The 20,715-nt window shown below is 40.4% G+C and overlaps 1 protein-coding gene, 1 long non-coding RNA gene and 1 pseudogene across 4 annotated transcripts; 2 read left to right on the top strand and 1 right to left on the bottom strand.

Annotated features, from left to right (window-relative positions):
• Positions 1–5,760: 5,760 nt before the first annotated feature.
• On the bottom strand, positions 5,761–11,092 carry LOC113339774 (15-cis-phytoene desaturase, chloroplastic/chromoplastic-like). The gene is made up of 14 exons (XM_026585002.1): positions 10,685–11,092; positions 10,459–10,591; positions 10,131–10,219; positions 9,922–9,979; positions 9,610–9,765; positions 9,266–9,414; positions 8,649–8,768; positions 8,087–8,300; positions 7,893–7,995; positions 7,734–7,781; positions 7,521–7,566; positions 7,199–7,386; positions 6,457–6,619; positions 5,761–6,049 (listed from the first exon to the last, which is right to left on the bottom strand). The coding sequence occupies exons 1-14, from the start codon at positions 10,901–10,903 to the stop codon at positions 5,987–5,989; spliced, it is 1,749 nt and encodes a 582-aa protein (XP_026440787.1). The 5' UTR covers positions 10,904–11,092; the 3' UTR covers positions 5,761–5,986.
• Positions 11,093–11,544: 452 nt separating this feature from the next.
• Positions 11,545–14,061, top strand: LOC113339577 (annotated as a pseudogene).
• A 149-nt stretch (positions 14,062–14,210) lies between these two features.
• LOC113340196 lies at positions 14,211–20,311 on the top strand. 3 transcript variants are annotated; one of them, XR_003355373.1, is made up of 10 exons: positions 14,211–14,346; positions 14,677–14,749; positions 15,623–15,740; positions 15,832–16,058; positions 17,043–17,671; positions 17,887–18,367; positions 18,455–18,566; positions 19,043–19,155; positions 19,247–19,406; positions 19,493–20,311. It is a non-coding gene; the product is annotated as an uncharacterized LOC113340196 (long non-coding RNA). The 3 variants fall into 3 exon arrangements; XR_003355374.1 differs by having other exon boundaries at positions 17,043–18,090; positions 18,186–18,367; XR_003355372.1 differs by having other exon boundaries at positions 17,043–18,367.
• Positions 20,312–20,715: the final 404 nt, after the last annotated feature.

Raw genomic sequence — 20,715 nt, 5'->3', positions numbered from 1 at the left:
GTGCCGAGGTAGCCTAAGGGTACTGGTGGTTGGAAACCAGATGCCAAAGGTTGTTAAGATACAAATTCTTCTCAACTAGGTAACCTACTTACATCTGAAAGGTTACCCCCATCACAAGTGGTCGTGACCACTTGCCCGAGTTGGTTGGTCGATAACCACTTGGGGTCGTCAAACCTAGCATCTAGAACGACTATTGCCCTTCCACTGAATCTAAGATATAGTGATGAGATACCTCGGTTGGGACATGGCATCGGGCCCGATAACCCTCCTTATCGAGTGTGTTCGACAAAAATGATTTTTAGTACTAACTTGTATCATTTATTAAACGCAGAGTGACTGAATAACAACTTAAGGAGTTCGAAATAAAAGGACAAAGGTGTCAAGAAAGGAAACAACCATGAATACGGCGACACATCGCCCCATCAAACACGCAATCAAGGAAAAGGGGGTTAAAGGTTCAAGCGAATTATAACCTGAGATCATGGGAAAATTAGTGAAGCAGCACCACAAAAGACAGAATCATTCTTGTGTTGGAGCAGCTTTGGATCCTCCTTTCTTCAGAGCGACCTCGCGACGTTTCTTCTCGATATAATGATTGACACCAACAGTAATCTTCTCGGCGAGATCGGTCTTGTGGGCGATCCTTTCGCTATCAATCTGTTGGCTCAGCTGTTGAGAAGCCGCCTCGGCAGTAACAACCTTCGCCTTCATATCGGCCTCACTCTTCTGCAGTTTCCCAACCTCTCACTCGAGGCCAAGGACTTTCTGCTCCAAATCTCGGGCTCGGCCCTGTTCAGCTACGATACCACCACAAACAACACGGTTAGCCCGGGGCACTAAGACAACATAGAACAACAAAAGGGAAACAAATCTTCCTAATCCCAGAATCAATCTGACATGCTCTCAAGAGACCTAAAAGGGTTGGTATCACAATTTATAGAGACTCCACAGATTTAGCTAGTTCATCATCGGCCTTTGAAAGTCTTGAGGTTCGTTATAAGATTTCTCGTTGAATTCATTGGTGGGGAAATACTTCTTATGATCATTCCACTCGGTCCTTTGGCGGTTATGGGATAATTGAAGGGCCGACAACTGAGACTGCACCCATTCCAAGTCTTGGGATAATTTTTCGAAACCCTTAATCTTCTCACACGATTCCCAACTTAACCGCTCGGTTACAACCTTCTCCTTCAATATCCGTTGCCGATCCACATGCAAATCTCGGTTCTGAAGCCTTAGGGAGTAATTCTGACTTTCCAAGTTATCGGCCAATAATGTTTTATCGGCGGCGAGCCTTTGAAATTCACCCAGATGAACCCGAAGATTGTCCATCTCTTCAGGCACATACTCGAATCTCCGACATCGCTCCAGTTCTTCCTGAAGCCTCCTGATCTCGTCTTCCTGGCGATCTATTCTGCCATCTTTGTTAGATATTCGTTGCAGCAGATTTTTCACATGATCCTTTTCAATATCCCATTTTCTCTTCATAAGACGATATTCCGAAGAAACGTCTAGATCTATACTAGCTATCTCGGCTAAAAGAATAACACTAGACTTAGGATATTGACACGAATAAACTCAATCAAAAACTGCAGATATCTCGACAACATACCTAGGGAGGTAACAATCTCGAGCTCTAGATTGCATGATCGCTCCCTCTTCTGCTGCAGCTGAAGTTTCACAGCCTCAAATTGCTGAACCTCCCTTCGCCGAAGAGCAGCCTCCAACCTCGCCCGATTCATAGCTTAAGGATTCGCCTTCCAAGACAAAGTGTGTCAGCAAGGTCCAACAAAAGTGAGACGGGCGCAAGTAAGATACTCACCATGGTGTCAAAGGTATACGAGATTTCGCCGTACTGGGGCACGGCGGCGATCATCTGCTCATCGGTGTAGGAACCAAAGTTCACAGAAGTTAAGGCACCGAGAGAATTGCACACAGGGCTCGATATAGTAAACGAAGTTTGGACGCTTGATGACGACCCAAAGATATTCTGGGGCAACCTATGCAACGCCTCCGTCTCAGCAGTAGACACCTTATCCAGCACAGGAGTCTAAGCCGTCCCGGGATCGCTAGGCTACAAGCCAGAAACCACAACAGCAACATCATCATCATCATCGCCGAAGATGTCGTCCTCATCATCCTGATCGGGAATATCGATCACAATATCCGAGTCTTTCGGCGTTTCACCCTTCGTTATTGATCTATCCCGGGGAGGATTGCGCCTTGGGATCTGCTCCTCAACCTGAACCTCACCACATACATCTACAGACGAGACGACCGAGCAATTTTTTAGCGACCTCTTCAAAAAATGAGATATGGGACGCCGATCATCAAAATCCCTACCCTCTTGAACCTCGGACACCCCAGCACTCTCATCCTTGCACCTAGGCATTTTCTGCACAAGGCCCTACGTCAGACCATGTGAAGGCAAGTACATGTACTTAGGACTAAGGCTGTATGTTTGTTACCTTCCCCTGATCCTCCTTGACCCTTGTGCTAGCACTTCTTTTCTTAGAAATTAGAGGTGCCTTAACAGGCTCGCTCTGAGACTTAACCTACGACAACCAAAAGATAATCAATAACCAGAGCCAGTACAGCAAGGGACGAAGAAAACTAAGAAAAAGAAACATACCTTATCATCATTAATAACCTAGAAAGGGTAAGGCTCGAGGGAAAGCTCTGGAGGAGGAAAGCTACCATGCAAAATTTGACCACGGACGAGGAGTGGAACCCGATCCCAGTAAGGGTCATTCGTATGACGAGCACGCTTGTTGGAACCTTTACCAATAGGATCGGCATCCCACATTAGCCTAGCAACACCATCGCGGAGAACCTTCTGACGATGAGGGCTAGCGGCGAATCCAGCAAGATCACCGTTGGTAGTAGTCCCGCTCCGATAATTAGCAACAAAAATGACAGAAGTGTATGCTGGGGCATCGAATGGTTTATAGGTCGACCACTCTGCCTCAGTGCAGTAACCACCGCCTCGCCTTTTCCACTCATTCATCAGGCGATAAGTGTTTTCATTCCACTGAGCCAAACCTCGGGGAGGACGAAGCTGTGACAGCACCTCATAGTATAAGGGACTTTTAGGATCATACATCGGGAGACGAAGACCAAGCTCGAGCTGCCCCTAATAATAATAACCGCCTCGGACGACTGTTCGAACTTGTCGACATCGACTTTCCTCAGCATACCCGTTTGGCCCGAGATAAGAGTCACCTCATAATTCTGAAGGTCGAATTCTTCCTTCAACTGATTAATGAACTCATCATCAGACAGTTTCTTAGAAATTCTCTTATCAGCCCTACATGGAAACGAAGGAGAGCTGTCAGGGAAAAGGGATTTCATAGCACGATAATCATGATGGGAGGGATTTTCAAGCAAAAACAAAGAATCAAGGGAAACAACATCACTATCAGAAAAAGTATCACTCACGCACCTCTTTTCAGTCATGGGTGGAGAAGAAGTTGCCATTACAGAACAAAAGGGAGAGCTCGAAACCCGAAGACAAACATAAGAAAGAGCAATGAAGGAAGAAAACCAACCAAGGCAGCCGCCGTCAACTTGAAAACCAAAGAAGAAAGCGAAAATGGAGAAGGGTCACCAGAATTAATGGTAGCAAGGAAGGAGTAGAATCGCACGGAGAGAGAAACTTTTGATTTTGTAGGAAAAGAGAAATGACGGTTAGAAGTAGAAGCCGCACAATTTATACTCAAAGGCATCGTAACCGGCAGCAGCAGTTACAGGTCATAAAGGCAGTAGTAATGGGGAACTGCATGGCGGGATTCACGGCATGACTAGGGACGTGGGAAGTCGAGCAATTTTCTTCCCCTCATGTCAAGCACATGAGTGAAAGAAGGGGCATAAATGTAGGTGGAAATAATCCACAGGGCTAGGTGGCGAGATCCCATGCTAAGTTGCACCAAGAAACGACGGAAGAGAAGCACTAAATAACTCAAGGGGGTACAAACAAAGAGAAATCACGAGGGCCGAGCGTGACAACCATTTAGCTATAGGACGTGACAAGTCTCCCTTCACCTGACAAAGCTGACAGAAGACCAGAAGACACTCGGTCAAACTAAGAAAGAAAGTCAAGACGAAGCGGCGAGAAGGGAGAAGGCAACCTCGAACTATATAACATTAAAGGATCGGCCTCGGATGCAAAACTGTCCGGAGACCCTACTGTATCGGCCCGGTCGATAGACCGGAGGAACATCAAGTTAGGCCCGAGGAGGAACATCGAGATAGATGCACCATGATTTACATTATAACTTCGTCGTATCCCTGCCTTGGCCTATAAATATAAGGGCATCTAGAGAGTGAGAGGCAGGTTGTAAGTGAGAGAAAGTTCACACTTAGAGAGAAAAGAAGTAATTATTGTGAGAGATCATCACTTGTAACCAAACATGAAGTAATATTAATCATTCCTTTCATCCCGTGGACGTAGGTAATCATGCTGAACCACGTATATCTTTGTGTTCATGTTTGTTCATGCATCTTCATTTGGTTTAGTTTAATAATTTCATCCTTGGATGTAGTGTGCGATTTTATGGTACTACAATTATGGATAAGTAAGAGGCCGGCGAATCTTTTTGTGTCTGGGTAATTAGGTAACAACTGTCTAAAATGGATGCTGTTATTGTTATGTTTTCAGGTTATGTGACATATGATCGATGGTAAAGGTAATTACAAGTATTTGGCAGATTTTGTTTTATATATATTTTAAAACATTCAAGGTGTCTGTCCTAAGGATGATATTCCTGTGACTGAACTATAGAATCCTCTTCACTCATATCCTCCTTGATCAGTAATTATAGTGTTAGCTCGATCTTCACGCCTTCTTGGTTTCGTCGTTCTTAACGATACCCAGTTAGTCTTATGCTGTTATCTTACTGCTATATTAGAGACACAGAGAAATAGAGCCTGGCATTTTCTTGTCTCCGGTTACCAATACTGGTATTGAGATAAGACTCCCTCCCGGTTGCACAAAATAAAAATACATATTCCAAGAACCAATTACAAAAAGAATTACCTGGAAAAATGAAAGATTCAAAATCCAAATCTCGGGACCAAAATTCATTAACTAATAACTACACTACTCTTAATATTATTATCATGATAAATAATTTTTTTTTGATGGATGTGACGCGGAATAGTATTATGATTTTCTTATCTTTTCATTTCTTGGTGACGCGACGATGATGAATCATGGAAACCACATAGAAGCATCCACCCTAATTAACATCTAATTAACTAATTAACAATGTCAAAGGGGTCTGAAATTCCAAGGCCTAGCTAGCTAAGCAGCAATAACATAATCATCTGTAATTTATCTTCTCCTGTCTTACTCCAATACACCCATAAATCACCCCCAACGTGTAGTGTCGACGGAATCCTAAGAGCAGCCTCATGTTGGAGCTGTTCTAAGTTCCAAAACCAACGGTCATAAGAGAAGGGTGGGCGACTGAGCATCAAGAGAACAAAACTTTATTTAGAGCCATTAGACTTGACACAAGTAATTGTCACCACGTCCTATAATTTTTGATTAATTCATATTTCCAAGAAGTGGACCACCATTTTCTCTGAACTTTTCCCGGCTTGCATTATTTCTCACACAAGACTACTGCATTACTGGACGATTGTAAAACATACGTACGTACCTGCAAGTAGACTCGCCTCCACCCCCCCCCCCCCCCCCCCACCCAACCCCCCCACCCCCCCCCCCCCCCCCCCCCCCCCCCCCCCCCCCCCCCCCAATTTACCTATTTTTCGATTCATAATTAATCTATGGGAACTACAAGATGAATGTTTTTACATATTTATGGACAACTGAATCTGTAAGATAAATGTGGATTTTCTTTATGCACAACAATGACCTGCATCTGCCTCCATATGAGCTCATCAGCAAATCTATCATGGAACACCTGATTGGTTTCATTTCGCTTCCTGTATCAAACTTCCGCCTTCAATTCTGACAAACTGTTTAAGCGACAGTTGCTTCTGCCATCATTTCTTCTTCTACCCGAGCGACAAGCATCTCACAATCCTGCACATATGTTTTGGCAGGGGGTCATGGGTGGAAACATTTTTAGAGTAGTACATAAAGTAGTGCTACATCTACATACTTTGGTCAAGGGTGATGTCTAATTTTTGCAGCTTCACACATACTACCTCACAAACTAACTAATATCTACCACTTCAGAATTCAATAATTGCCTCTCGTTCAATCCACTTCTATACCATTCTATTGAATCACCTGGAAATACTACAATATCCAACCCAACAGCATAGAGAATGGATAAAGGTTATAAAAAGTTAAACTAAGCATATGAGTGAACAAGTTGTTACAAGGATTGTGTCTGCATAAAGTGTTAATGAAAATTCTTCCTGTTCCGTTCGATGTATGGACATGTGGATAAAAGACATAGTTAAAGTTTCTCTGTTTCGGCATACCTTCACAATAGCTTGCGCACAGAGCTTTCCAGATAAAACTGCACCTTCCATTGATGCCAAATACTTTTGCTTTGTGTAGTCCCCAGCCAAATAGAAACCCTCTATTGGAGATCTTTGTAATGGGCGTGCCGGTTCACAATCAGGAATAGTTTTGTAAACAGACCTGAAACACAAGAAGTGAAAATGGTTTCAAAGAGAAAGGTTTTTCCTACGCGTAACAATTGAATTGGATGAATAGGTGTGCGGCTCTGAGTGCGTAGAACAAACTGACCCAGATTTACTATATCAGATTAAGGCATCTCTCAGAAAGAGATAACATACTAAGAATGCTGATAAAATAAATGAAAACTGATGTATACGTAGCACCAGTGGGACTCAAAATTTAGAGTTTTGAGCCGCTCTCGACTGCATTGATTCTGAACATTATCAAAGAGTCGACATTCCTAGTGGGAGGATTAAGAACCATAACATTCTTTATAGGAAAACTCAAATTTAAGAGCTGGTATTGCCCAATTTGGAGGTACATCAATATCTGAGAGCCAAACATGTATGCTCGCGAACTATATCTTCAGACCTATGACCTATCGGCTGGTTTTTCTTACAAGACAGAGGTTCAACACCTGTCTTCACAAACTAAACACTAACCATGTTTCATCCAGATGACCAGAGCGCTCAAATTAACTATGGAAAATAAAAATCGCGATCCATTAGAAAGAAAGATTGCAATTGAATGAGGTCCGACCTTGGTGTTTTAACAATGTGGTATTTCAATATTTTTGCTTTGCTCTGGTCCGCGGCTATTTCGTCAGGAAAGAGTTTGGCAAGCTCCTGCATGGTAGCTTCAATTATCTCAGAGTCACTGCGTGAGATCCATTCCTCAGCAGGTGCAAATACCAACTCAAGCATGGATTTATTTGGGTCGTAATATTCCTGCATAAAGATTCAAATACATCTCTTAATAAGAGAACAAGTATGCTAACCCGGAATAGATAACAAAGAAGGAACAATATACTACTAAAAATTTGACAAATGGGAACAATATCCAGTAAATATTCTATGTTTACCTTGCATGTCACCGACATGTCAGCATATACACTTAAGAGGGGACTTCTGCAAGGATTATCAAAACTTAGAAATTAGATATTAAGCACTTGAAGAATGGGATGCAAGTTACGAAGAAAAAGAGAAATACGTTCAAGGTCAATAGAACCACACGATTGCTATTTACTTTTACAAATGATTTTGTACAACGGTAGTTTCTAAAATTAGTGAAGGACCTGCTGAAGAGAAGATGATCATATGTGTTTTTCAATTTCCTGTCAAACCTGTGAAATTCAATTGACCACTGAAAGTTAGTATTAGTAACAAGTATTCACTAGGTTACAACATCCCATTGAGAACCAGGAACTAAAAGTTTACACAGCACTTTAACTAACCATATATGGACGTTAATCACAGGAACTCCAACTAATTTATCCAATCTTTTAAAGTACCCAACTTCTTTCCACTCCTCGGGTACAAGCAGCTTTAGGATGTCCACTGAAAATTTAAAACAAGAGATAGTTGCAAAGCTAAGCCCAGGTCTGGCAAGCATCGACTCATTGTAGAACAAGAAAATTAACTGTTGTACCTGGGGTTGCAATGACATAAGCATCTCCTTCTATTGCATCGCCATTGGTGAGCATGAGACGTTTCACGGTACCATCTTTTTTCAGCTCAATCTTTTTAATTCTGGAATTGAGACGGACTTCACCGCCTAGTGACTCTATATGATCCACGACCGGCTTGCAAAGTCTCTCGGGAGGATTACCATCTAAAAAGGCCATCTTGGAACCATGTTTTTCCTGTGTACTTACATCATTTTCTGTATCAGTTTAAGGCATCTTTCATGTCTTAGTTTAGGATAGAAAGCCCGACACAGCCATATATAACGAGAACTCATCAACTCATCATCAGAAAAAGTTATATCTCTAGTCAACTTCAGTAGCCCACCAACGCCAGTGCAGCGTAGACTTCTAAACAATTTTACATAATTAGGGGCCACAGGGCCTTCCTAGTAGGATAAATTAGTTGTTTATGCACAGCATTCAGTTCAGTAACATAAATACACAGAAAATATTTGATGTATCTCAAATAGATTCTATCATCTACACATCATAATCATAATATCATTAAATTCAATATAGTCAAACCTGAAGGAAACGGTTCAAAGCTATCAAAATGCACTGCATCGAAAGCTCATCTGGGTTTATGAAGTTTAATGCCTTTGACATGGCAATGAACACCTCATCAGTCACTCGATCAGGTACACCCTGAAATATACCCCAGCACAACCCAAAAAAGAGGATACTAAGTGGTAGGAAAGACAATGAAATTATAGCAAAATACGAAAACAACATACTAATCTAAATTGTGAAGGCTTCTACTTAATTCAGTTACACATAATCAAGAGAGACATATAATTACGAAGCCAAAGTATAAAATAGATATAACGGCCAAATTTATAGCCATAATATTCAATTGTGGATCAAGTACTTAAGAAAAAACATAGTTTGCTTGTCTAAGTTCAAAGTTAGTTGGGAAGAATGATATAGTAACTTCATACTAGGATAACATCTCCTTTCTTTTGTTTAGCTTGTTTAGCTTGGTTCAAAAACAGCAAAGATGTACTACCCAAGAAAATGGCTGTGTGTTTGCTGAATATTGGTTCACCGGTATTTTGCAAATAATTGCAACCATTAATGCAGCAATAATTGACAATCTAAAGCCCACAGAATAGTGACCGATGAAACGAATTCAGATTCTATACCTGTTTCCTCATCCACTCTTTAACGGTGAAGCCATCTTGAGCCTCCACATAAGCCTGTCCACCAACCATCGCTGGCAAGAGTCCAATAGCAAACCGTATCTTCTCAGGCCATGTAAGCATTTCATTGTTTCTTAAGATTGCCCAGATTCCTGTCAATCACATTCCTGATAAATAAATTCATATAAACCTCGAGATCTAAATAGAAAAAACAAACAAACAAGTGACATGCTGTTAATGTCATTGTAACAGTCTTCCAATTCTGAAAACCACTCATGGAGACCCAAAATGTCTGAGTGACAAATGTAAACAGCAGGATATCTTGCAGATTTGCAAAAGATGCATACCATTTAAGGGTGCAGGAAGGACATCGGGGAAATCAAATCGGCTGAATTCCCCTGGCTTGCTAGGCATTGCAAAAATCATGGAATGTTCCTTCCACTGCAGCCGATCACTAATACCAAGTTCTCCAAACAAATTCTGCACGTTTGGGTAGGCTCCGACTTCATACAAACAAAAACAAGAATAAAGAAACACTAAAACTTAAATGAAGTTCAACAAAAAGGAGATAACAGGAAAATGGAACTTATAACATGGAAATGGGAAGCTACTGAATTTTAAGTGTGCACAGGACGCTGAGCTTAAGAAAATAAACTCACAAAATATGTGTAGGCCGGTTTCATACCAGTCTCCATCATCATCCTTCCAAGCAGCTACCTAAATATTCGTGAAGCCAAAGGAAGGACATGATAAGGCTTCAATCATGGGCATAGTAAAGGTCTGATACTCGATTAATAATGTAACATGCGGTGGAATCATGTTGAGATGATTTAGCTATGTATATCCCTTAAGAAAGTAACGAAGTCACCTTTCCACCGAGAACATCTCTTGCTTCCAGGAGTATGGGTTTGTGCCCTGCATCTGCCAGGTATTTTGCAGTTGACAAACCAGCCAAGCCTAGAGGCAAGCGAGCAGTGCGTTACAATAACAACATAAAGAGATGTCCTGTAGTATATCTATCTAAGGTTTGAATTGAGATAATGAATGCAAGTAGTATGTATGTATGTATAAACATGTTGAGAGCTGATAAACTCCGGGCATTATTTCCCAAGCACAGAAGTAATAAACATATTGGCAAAACTAGAAGAGTAAATGAAACAAATAGAGGAAGAAGAGTAAAGGAATAAAATAGTTACCTGCACCGGCAATGATAACAGTCAAGGGCTTGTTAGGTCTGGGAGCAACAATGAAGGAAGATGAAAAATAAGCAGCTTCCAAGTAATTAACGGTGTTATCAAGTTCCGGCCTTGGATAATCCATACACACAACCTACCAATTCATCATCAACAAGAATCACAATTTACTTTGACTAATAATGAAATTCAATTTGAATTAAAAAAAAAATGAAAATGAAAATAAAACCTGTGAATCAGGTATTTGAGGAGAATTGTTCTTCTGCTTGGTCCTAGTATTAGTAGGTGTTTGATGAGATTTTAAAGACAGCAGCATAGAGTTACTAGCTATACTCCCTCGAAATCGACATTTTGAGCTGCCTCTGGTTGTTGTTGCTGTTGAATTAAAAGAGTTGGAAGAATTCCAAGTCCTGTTGATAACTGAAGAAACTGTAGTAGCCGTCGTCATCTTCTTGTTGTTGAGAGAGAGAATTGGAGTCAAAATCAAAACTAGGTATGAAATTATTGACTCCTTTTGAACTCAACTCAACTGAAACGGGAAGGAGGAGGAGGAAGAAGAAGAGATGGAATACTGAATTGAGAGAGAGATTAAGTTTGTCATCTAGCGAAGAAATGGATACGGTTGGTCACTCATCCGAGATGCTCCTCTTTCTCGGTCTCTCCGTCCGTAGATTCCTTCCTCCCAAAATGAACCGACGACCAGTAAAACACTGATACGTGGCTTCATTATGAGCCATAAGATCCACTCCATTCGTAATGGGCTTGGGCTTTTATTTTTTAGACCCAAAGATATGAATCCCAAACGAAACGTAATCAATGAAAAGCAAGAACAAGAAATAAAACGTAGAGTCAAGGTAACCTCAACGAATGGAATTGGATTCATTTCCAATATTATCATTCCTACGTTATGTTTCATTTTTATAACTTCAAATGATTCCTCCCATCCATCATCATTCTCCACCTGCCATTCTAGTCTTAGTTAGACAAGACAGACATGGCAGCAGGAACAAGAAATCAACATGCTATTTCATCTTCATTCTACAGGTTTCTCCTGCTTTCTTCCATCCTCCTCCTTAACGACAAGCATAATTCATTGTCGTTAAGCTACTGCAAGACAATGGATTCGACAAGGTGAAGCTCTTCGAACCAGATCCTCACGCTTTAGCAGCTCTTGCGACTTCTGGGATTCAAGTTATGTTGGGAATACCTAATGAATTCCTGGCAGCACTTGCTTCTAGCGTTCGAGTCGCCGAAAACTGGGTGCAGCAAAATGTATCCACTTATATCAGAGACGGTGTCGACATAAGGTCTGTAGCTGTGGGGAATGAACCATTTTTGAAGACATATGGACAAGCTTACTTACAAACGACATTCCCAGCTCTCAAGAACATTCAAGCTGCACTCATCAAAGCCGGGCTAGGCAAGCAAATCAAAGTCACCGTCTACCAAACGTCCCGACATAGATTCCCTCATGGTCTCCATCGTCAAATTCCTAAGCGAGAGCAGTTACCCTCTTACCATCAACATCTATCCTTTCCTTAGTCTCTACGCCGATTCACACTTTCCTGTTGATTACGCTTTCTTCTCTGGAACTGCTACGCCTGTGGTGGATGGACCTATTTCTTACTCCAATGTTTTTGAGGCCAATTATGACACCCTCATTTGGGATCTCGAGAAGAATGGATTCCCATCGGTTCCGGTGATTATTGGGGAATAATAAACTATACTAGTGAATTTTTATATGGTCTCCAGCATTTGAATGTGTGTGTTTCGATGAATAAATCAGGTACACCGAAAAGGAAGAGCGCACCGGAGACATACGTATTCGGACTGATTGACGAAGATGCAAAGAGCATAGACCCAGGGAATTTTGATAGACACTGGGGGATGTTCAATAGAAAGCTAGTCCCGGCAAAGGGAGTAAAGTATTTGGAAAAACAATGGTGCGTAATGTCGCCACAAGCCTGCACTCATGCTGATTGCACCAGCCTTGGCGATGGTTCATCCTGTAGTGATTTGGACGCTTCGTATGCATTTACCAGACTGCGAATCAACAGAAAGGGAGTTTTAATTTCAACAACTTGGCAGTCGTAACCACCACAAATCCTAATTCCCAGGATCCTAAATGTAAGTTTGATATTATGATCGATGTGAGCAAGCAAGCTAAATTATCTCCTCCGAATCTTCGCCTGGTCTTGTACAGCAACATTCCTTGTCGCCTCGTTGGAATGGGCACAAATATGTATCCATCTTCAGCGTTGCTCGACCGTAATAGAGATGACCATGAAGCTCTTCCTGTGGATGAACTCGTTGAACAAGCAGATGGTTTCGCCGGTGTATTCCCCGGTAATTCACCATTTTTCTGACTAAAATCGATCAATCATTTGTTTTCTTGTTTTGCTAATGCTTGGTTTTTCAGAACACAAGTATGAAATTGTGAAAATGCTACAAGAGAAGAAGCACATATGTGGAATGACCGGGGACGGGGTGAACGATGCACCTGCTCTGAAGAAAGCAGATATAGGTATTGCAGTGTCAGATTCTACAGATGCAGCCAGAAGTGCTGCTGACATAGTTCTAACAGAACCAGGATTAAGCGTCATCATCCATGCCGTCCTGACAAGCCGTTCCATTTTCCAAAGAATGAAAAATTATACGGTATTCTGCTAATCCGTAGCTCCCTGCAGTCATCTTGTTGATTTTATTGTTTCAAGCAGTAGTCTTATAACAATGTAAAATGACATTTGCAGATTTATGCGGTTTCGATAACCATAAGGATTGTGCTTGGTTTTGTGCTTCTTACATTGATCTGGAAATATGATTTCCCACCTTTCATGGTTCTGGTAATAGCTATACTGAACGATGGTACCATTATGACGATATCCAAAGACCGTGTGAAGCCATCTCCAAAACCAGACAACTGGAAACTGAATGAGATATTCGCAACTGGCATTGTCATTGGGACTTATCTTGCACTAGTTACCGTCTTATTTTACTGGACAGTGACCGCCACAACATTCTTTCAGGTATCAACGTTTCTTGTTTCCGCTCCAATTGATCGAATGCGCGTGTTTACTGATTTACAGATAGAGAAGCAAAGTGGGTACTTTCTCAAAGATTACTAGAAGGGATAAACTCCACTGATTTAGACACAACTGGATGGAGGTCCTCAATACTAGCCGAAAAGGCTAGACGGCGCACGGAAATAGCCAGGTAATAAATGATAGATCAAATGCAAACAACTAACATTTATGTTTATGGGTTAAGAGACATACTAATGGTGCATTTTCCAGGATGGGAGAGTTGCATAGTATAAGTGCACACACGGAATCAGCACTGAGGCTGAAAAATCTCGACTTGAGTATACTCCAATCTGCTCATACACTCTGAAGCCAGTGACTTTGAAGCCTAGATCAGCATGGTGTGCTACATTTACCGTTTATTGGTAGTAGATTCTTTACATGTACACCATTAATTTCTACATTTTCATATAGCTACAGATTTTGTCTCGCACCATCACTTGTCCTGTTAATCAAAGGTTATGCATCATCTGTAATGCGGACACTCAAATCATTAATTTGAAATAAACAGAATATTTCCTAGCAACAAAATTCCACCATTTTTACTGGTTAAGAAAAATAACAAGACCAAGGGTGGTTTGGGGCCGGGCCCGGGCTATAATCTTAAAGGCAAAAAAGAAATAAGAATGTTCTTACACCTGGATATATAAATATCAATTCCCAAATGCCCTAATCCTAATCCATTTCATTTTACTCTCTTATCTCTCCTTCTATCCGAGGCGGCGATTTTTGTTTCTTTCACTCTTCTTCTTCTTCGTTGATTCAAAACTCTATAGCAATTCAAAGATCGGAGCTAAATCATGACTAACAAGTGAGTAAAATTGTTGTTTTATTTGAAGAATTTGGTCCAGTTATTGGTTCTGATTATCTTTCTTAGAATTTGGTCTTGTAATTCATCAGTGGAAGTAAAGATATAACTCAGCAACACGTGAGTAGTATTTCTTAGATTTGTGTCTTAATTTTTGTTTTTAGGTATTTTGATTGCAAGACATTTTCAGATCTTAGACTGGTTTTGATTTTGTCCTGTGGTTGAAATGAAAAGCATCAGCAATTCATAAAGCTGCTACTATGAAAGAAACCTCTGAGACTTAATATCTCAACTAGTCAAATCAATCTCTAATGCTTTTTTTTTTTCCTTCAGAAATTTAATATTTGGTGGCTCTGTTGACATCCGAATGTTTTCTGTCAAAGAATCTAATTATCCGACTCCAAAGGTACAAATTCTTAACTCCCCGACTATGTATTTTGTTTGTTATTTTGTTGCACAACTTGATTACTTATTCCAGGGATTTTGTTTTCCATGTGACTATTTGATATCAAATAGATTTTGTTTTCCATGTGACTATTTGGAGGTGCGATTGCTGAGAAACTAGAGGAGTTGCTGACAAACAACATATACTTCCCAGCCTTTCAACTCTAACCCACTCGCCCTTCGATAGATCAGCTTTATAGACACCAATGGACTTTCCCAGAGGGTGGCCTAAATGCACTAAGACGACATTTCCATCACAGGAAACCAAGAAATTTATATAACCAAACCTAAATTCTTCCATAGAGAACCTTAAAATTTTCCATTTAATTTTCTTACAACTTTGTAACTGATAGCATGACAGTAAGTCATCTCGGTTATTTGCCATCCAATTATTGTTTCCCCATCTAGTGGTATAAAACGATTTATCAGAAAACCAATTATCAGAGATGGCGAACACTATGCAGTCTCTACTAGTAGGTAATGACGAGAATGAGAAGTCACGGCATGTAGTATATAATACACCAGGTTTTGAAGAACGAATTGTAGCACCTCTTACCATTGCAGAGCATTCGGATGTCGCGGAGCAATTCAGAAACATCTGCATCTGAAATTCAATCAATTACAGTTACCATTTTTCCAACCAAGATAAATTGAACTGCTTTTGGTTTGTGAATTTAATTGTAGTTACCTGTATGCTTGAAGAAGGATCATAAGAATTTAATTGTTGATTATGCATCAAATATTCCTGCATAAGATTTATTTTATGACCACACAATGAAGTGTTGATAATTGAGTAGATGAACTAATCTGGACCTTTTCATTTTCTTACAAACAGAAAGGAGGATCATCGTTTACTAGTACTGATAGAAGCTCTAAACTGCACTCTAGACCATATGTCATTAGAAGTACTTGTTAGCCACGGAAGAGACATCCTCCACCAGTTATGGCGCTATGTAAGTTACCTCAACCGATCAGTTGATTTATCAATTAAAAAGTTATTCTGAAACGTAACCCTTTTGTCTTTGGGGTGGATACTGCGTGCAGTGGGAGATATTCTTACTACTAGATAGCAAAGAAGAGAGACAACACTATGAAGCATACCTTTTGGTACAGACGATAACACGCTGTGCACCAGCCACTCACTTCCACACCTGGAGGAAGGTCGGATCTTATTGTCTAATCCTAAGTATGAATGCCTCGTCTCCTCGCCAATTCTGTCTGTTACCGCTTGCTGCGGAGGTGTAGTCAGCAGAGTCTCACTCATGAAAAAGGTATCAATGGCACGATTGTAGACTATGTTCTCAAATTTCTGGAATTTGTTTTACCTACTCGGTTGTTTTTTTTATCTAATTATTTTACCTAGACAACCTATTTAGGCAACGTATCAGCCCCGAAGGAGTATAAAAGATACAAAACTAGATCCTGTTCCACAATTGGATGCCACATGAGATAAATTGAGTAGGATCTGGTCACCAATGAATATGGGTCTAGTTTTTAAAAATAATTAGTGGAACCTAGGGCTGCCAGTGAGTAGCGATTAGCTGGAACCGAATAGAACCTAGATAAATCGGGTCCGGTTTTGGGTCCTAAAATTGGGCTCGTTAACAAAATTACTACCTGACTGGTAGAACTGTTAGGGACCAATAATATCTGGTACCCGAATATCTTTTGTTTCTTTGATAGTTTTACCTAAAATGCAAAGATTTCGTCTAGTTTTACTTAGATTTTTTTCATTTTACAATTTTGCTTAGATCGAGGATGTTATTGTTACAGATCCTCCTTTGTGTTTGTTCATGAAAACTTGCTTTACTGAGTAATCATGATTGAAAGATTAATTCAACTTGTTAGTTGCCTTTAGTTTATAAAGTTGTCTTCTGTAATCAGATCTACTGATATTGTTTGTTATTTGTTACATTTTAATCTGTATGAATGAACAAGCTGGCATAGGCGTAATCGCAGCCGAAAATGTCTATTTACACTGCCGTTTGTTCTCAATTTAATATAATAATTACCAGGCAATCAGGCATAACGATAAAAAATCACCTCCTAAAATATGCTACTAAGCATCAGCCCTTGGCCCAGAGGATCTATAAGAAACAAAATATATATGTTATGTCCCTGTAATAAGAAACCAACCAACTTGAAATGAAAAGCATCAGCAAATCAGTCTCTAATACTTAAATGATTTATGTTTTTTTTTTTTGTTGTTTTATTCAGAAATATAATATTTCCATATGTATTTTTTTGTGTTTTAGGGCAAAGCTGAAGTGAATAAGATAAAGTCATGTCCCTCGGCTCTGGTGACATCCGAATGCTGACGCGTTTGATGGCTCTGGCGACATCCGAATGCCGAGGCGTTTGGCAGCTCCGCTGACATCTGAATGCCGAGGCATTTGGTGGCTCCGACGACCGACATCCGAATGCTGACGCGTTTGGTGGCTCCGTTGACATCCGAATGTTTACGTGTTTGGTGGCTCTGGTGACATCTGAACGCCGAGGCGTTTGGTGGCTCGGTTGACATCCGAATGCTTACGCGTTTGGTGGCTCCGGTAACATCCGGATGCTTATTCTGTTAAAGAATCTGATTATCTGTCTCCAAAGGTACAAATTCTTAACCCCGTTGACATCCGAATGCTTTCGCGTTTGGTGGCTCGGTTGACACCCGAATGCTTACGCGTTTGGTGGCTCCGGTAACATCCGAATGCTTAATCTGTCAAAGAATCTAACTATCTGTCTCCAAAGGTACAAATTCTTAACTCCCCGATTATGTATCTTGTTTGTTACTTTGTTGCACAACTTGATGACTTATTCCAGGGACAGAAAATATTCAGTAGGGAGACTTTACAAGGAAGAATACTTGGCATTTGGTCAGCTTGATGCTTGGGTAATGTTTCAACTAAATTAGCCCTGTTTAGCTTTTGTTTTATATACTGCTATTGGTACTCTTTCTTTCAAAATTAAATCTTGTGTTCAATTTGTTTGAGAAAGAAGAAAACCAGTTACATGTCAAATCAAAAGGTAAACATTCTTAACCCTACCTTGATCTTAATTTTCCCTTATATTTCTAAAATGTTGGAGTTTCTTTTTTGCTTGTTACAGGTATATCGTTCTTGTTGTGTCAGGTTAGTACATTTTTTGCCTTTACAAAGACATAGTAGTTGTTATCTCATGGATAAACAATTGCAGGAAAAACAGTGAGATTCTTTTCTTACATCAATATGTATCGAGGCAGTGATGGTTAAATAGTTTAGAGGCATGCATGTCACATTCCATTTTGGTATAATTTTTGTTACAAATAAAAAGGTAAACATTGTTAACTCTAACTCTCTTTGTTTATTATGTTTTGCATAAAGTTGTTTCTAACTTGAGCGTCGGAGTATCTTTTTTGTTTTTTGCAGGTTTTGCTTTTGTATTCCTATGCCCAATTCAATTACCAGACTTGAAACGGAGCGCTGGTGCCGCATGTGGAATGCTTAGCTTTTGATCAGTTTGCCTCTGTCTGACTTCAAAGGATACAAATGGAGATCGGTCAGTCCCATGAATTGTGTACTAATGAGATCTCTTCTTCCTTGAATCAAAAGTATATATCCTAACCCTGCATTTACTTGTTTTTGTGTAAAATTCTTCCTGAGTGAAGCTTCAGAGTATCGTTTTCTGTTTTTTGCAGGTCTTGGCTGCTTATTTGGAGGCTGCTCAACAGGGAGAATTTTTAATGTGGAATGCTGTTGCCTGGGTAGAGAATGCTTGCATGCTTGGCATTTGAGCAGTATACTGTCAGGGTATGTTCAGACCGAATTGAGTTTTCTTATTTTGTTTCTGGACTAGACTATTGGTTGTATATTTAGTTTTCCTTCCCTGGTAAGTAAATTCCTACATCAGGAGTGCACTAGTAGAAGTTCTATGGTACACAGTGGCTTTCCTTGTAAGTTTTATTTATAATGAGACCTTCTTGGGTTTGGGGTGAAGAGGCATGTTGGTGAGTATGGTAGGGTGAAATTTAAGATAATGTGATGATACAATTTCTGTGGCTGTGGTCATTGTCCCCCCTTAGCTCTCACAAGATGCAGAGGATATGCTCTTGTTTGTTTAGGAATGAAAATGAACTTGTTGGCCATAATCTATTGAGAACTTTACAGAGGCATTTGCAGATATCTCAAATTCCTATTTATCTGATTACATTGTTTATATTTTAGCCTTTTTATGCATGTTATTGGAAACATTTGCTAATGAAACTATGTTGTGATTTGTGTTTCAGAGATCAAGGGCATAATCAAGGCAAGTCTCCAGAACAACATTGTTCGTGCACTGCATACATCTGGAATGATTTCCCACCTTTCATGGTTCTGGTAATAGCTATACTGAACGATGGTAAGGCTTAATCGATCCCTGTAGTTTCTTAATATGAAAGAAATTATCTAGTCTTCCCTTGACGTTTGAGTTGATCTGTTCCTGCTTTAAGGTACCATTATGACGATATCCAAAGACCGTGTGAAGCCTTCTCCGAAACCAGACAACTGGAAACTGAATGAGATATTCACAACTAGCATTGTCATAGGGACTTATCTTGCACTAGTTACCGTATTTTTTACTGGATAGTCATGGCGACAACTTTCTTTCAGGTATCAACATTTGTTGTTTTCTCTTTTCCACTCCAATTGAGAATTTGCGTGTTCACTGATCACATTCGTTTTACTTCTCTCTGTAGACGCACTTCCATTTGAGGTCTCTAAGCTTAACTAACAGGAAGGTATCTTCATGTCAGCGTCATCAGCCAAACTGTAATATTTGTTACTCACAGTCAAAGCTGGTCATTTGTCGAAAGGCCAGGTGTTCTATTGATGTGTGCATTTCTGGTGGCTCGGCTGGTTGCTACCGTGATAGCAGTCTATGCAAATGTCAGCTTCGCATCAATCCAAGGCATTGGATGGGGTTGGGCTGCTGCAAAGTATGACAATAATATAAAAAACTGTGACACCGGGACTAACTGCTAACAATAATATATTTCAGCTGCAGACGGCTTTCACTTCTAAGAAAGATTACGGGAAGGAAGACAGAGAAGCAAAGTGGGTTCTTTCTCAAAGATTATTAGAAGGGATCAACTCCACTGATTTAGACACAACTGGATGGAGGTCTTCAATACTAGCGGGAAATATGGGGTAAGAGACTTATTAATGATGGTGCTTATTACATTTCCGAGCCTGGCATAGTTAACGTAATCTGTGGGGCAGTGAGCTGAAATGCCTGGGAGAGCTAACCCCATAATCCTAAAGATGCAAAACCAACCTTCGTTGTACCAGACACATTAAGCTCCTCAGTAACTCCCAAGCAGCATTTAGATACTCTGGAATCAGGAATTTTATCCCATAGAAGTTGGGATTAGGCTCTTCCTCCACTTCCCTCAAGGATAAAAAACAAAATCAAGATCGCAGCTGAGCTAATTGAGAAGCATTGTTTAAACGAAATCTTATATATGTTGGATCAATGTGCACATTAAGATTAATAGACTAATTACCTTTTCAATGTACAGGCACGGTCCGAAATGCTTAAACAAGAGGCCCCGCCCTGTGCATATGTAATTATAGCAGGGGCCACATATAATGAGTCTGTCGGTTTTTACATGTCATAAATAGGGTTGCACATACCCTACCCATACCCGCCAACCCTACCCTACCCGTCAGTTTTTTAACCGTATCCTACCCTATCCACTATTTGGCGGGTAGGGTGGCGGGTAAAGATTTTCTTAACCGCCAGTAAACGGGTAGGGTGACGGGTATAGGCCATATCCTACCCACCCTATCTAGGAGTGCATATACCTTACTTATACCCGACAACCCTACCCTACCCGTCAGTTTTTTAACCGTATTCTACCCCATCCATTATTTGACGGGTAGGGTGGCGGGTAAAAATATTCTTAACCGCCAGTAAACG

The sequence above is a fragment of the Papaver somniferum genome, unplaced genomic scaffold (assembly GCF_003573695.1).
Source record: "Papaver somniferum cultivar HN1 unplaced genomic scaffold, ASM357369v1 unplaced-scaffold_21, whole genome shotgun sequence".
NCBI classification, from domain to species: Eukaryota; Viridiplantae; Streptophyta; class Magnoliopsida; order Ranunculales; family Papaveraceae; genus Papaver; species Papaver somniferum.
Note: the sequence above shows the minus strand (reverse complement) of the source record. Positions and strands in the feature narration are given on the sequence as shown.

Coding starts and splice junctions, on each gene's coding strand:
- LOC113339774 (XM_026585002.1), bottom strand. CDS start 10,903: ATGACGACGGCTACTACAGTTTCTTCAGTTATCAACAGGACTTGGAAT. Junction 9,980..10,130: donor GAGATGTTCTCGGTGGAAAG/GTGACTTCGTTA, acceptor ACGAATATTTAG/GTAGCTGCTTGGAAGGATGA. Junction 9,766..9,921: donor AACCGGCCTACACATATTTT/GTGAGTTTATTT, acceptor GTTTGTATGAAG/TCGGAGCCTACCCAAACGTG.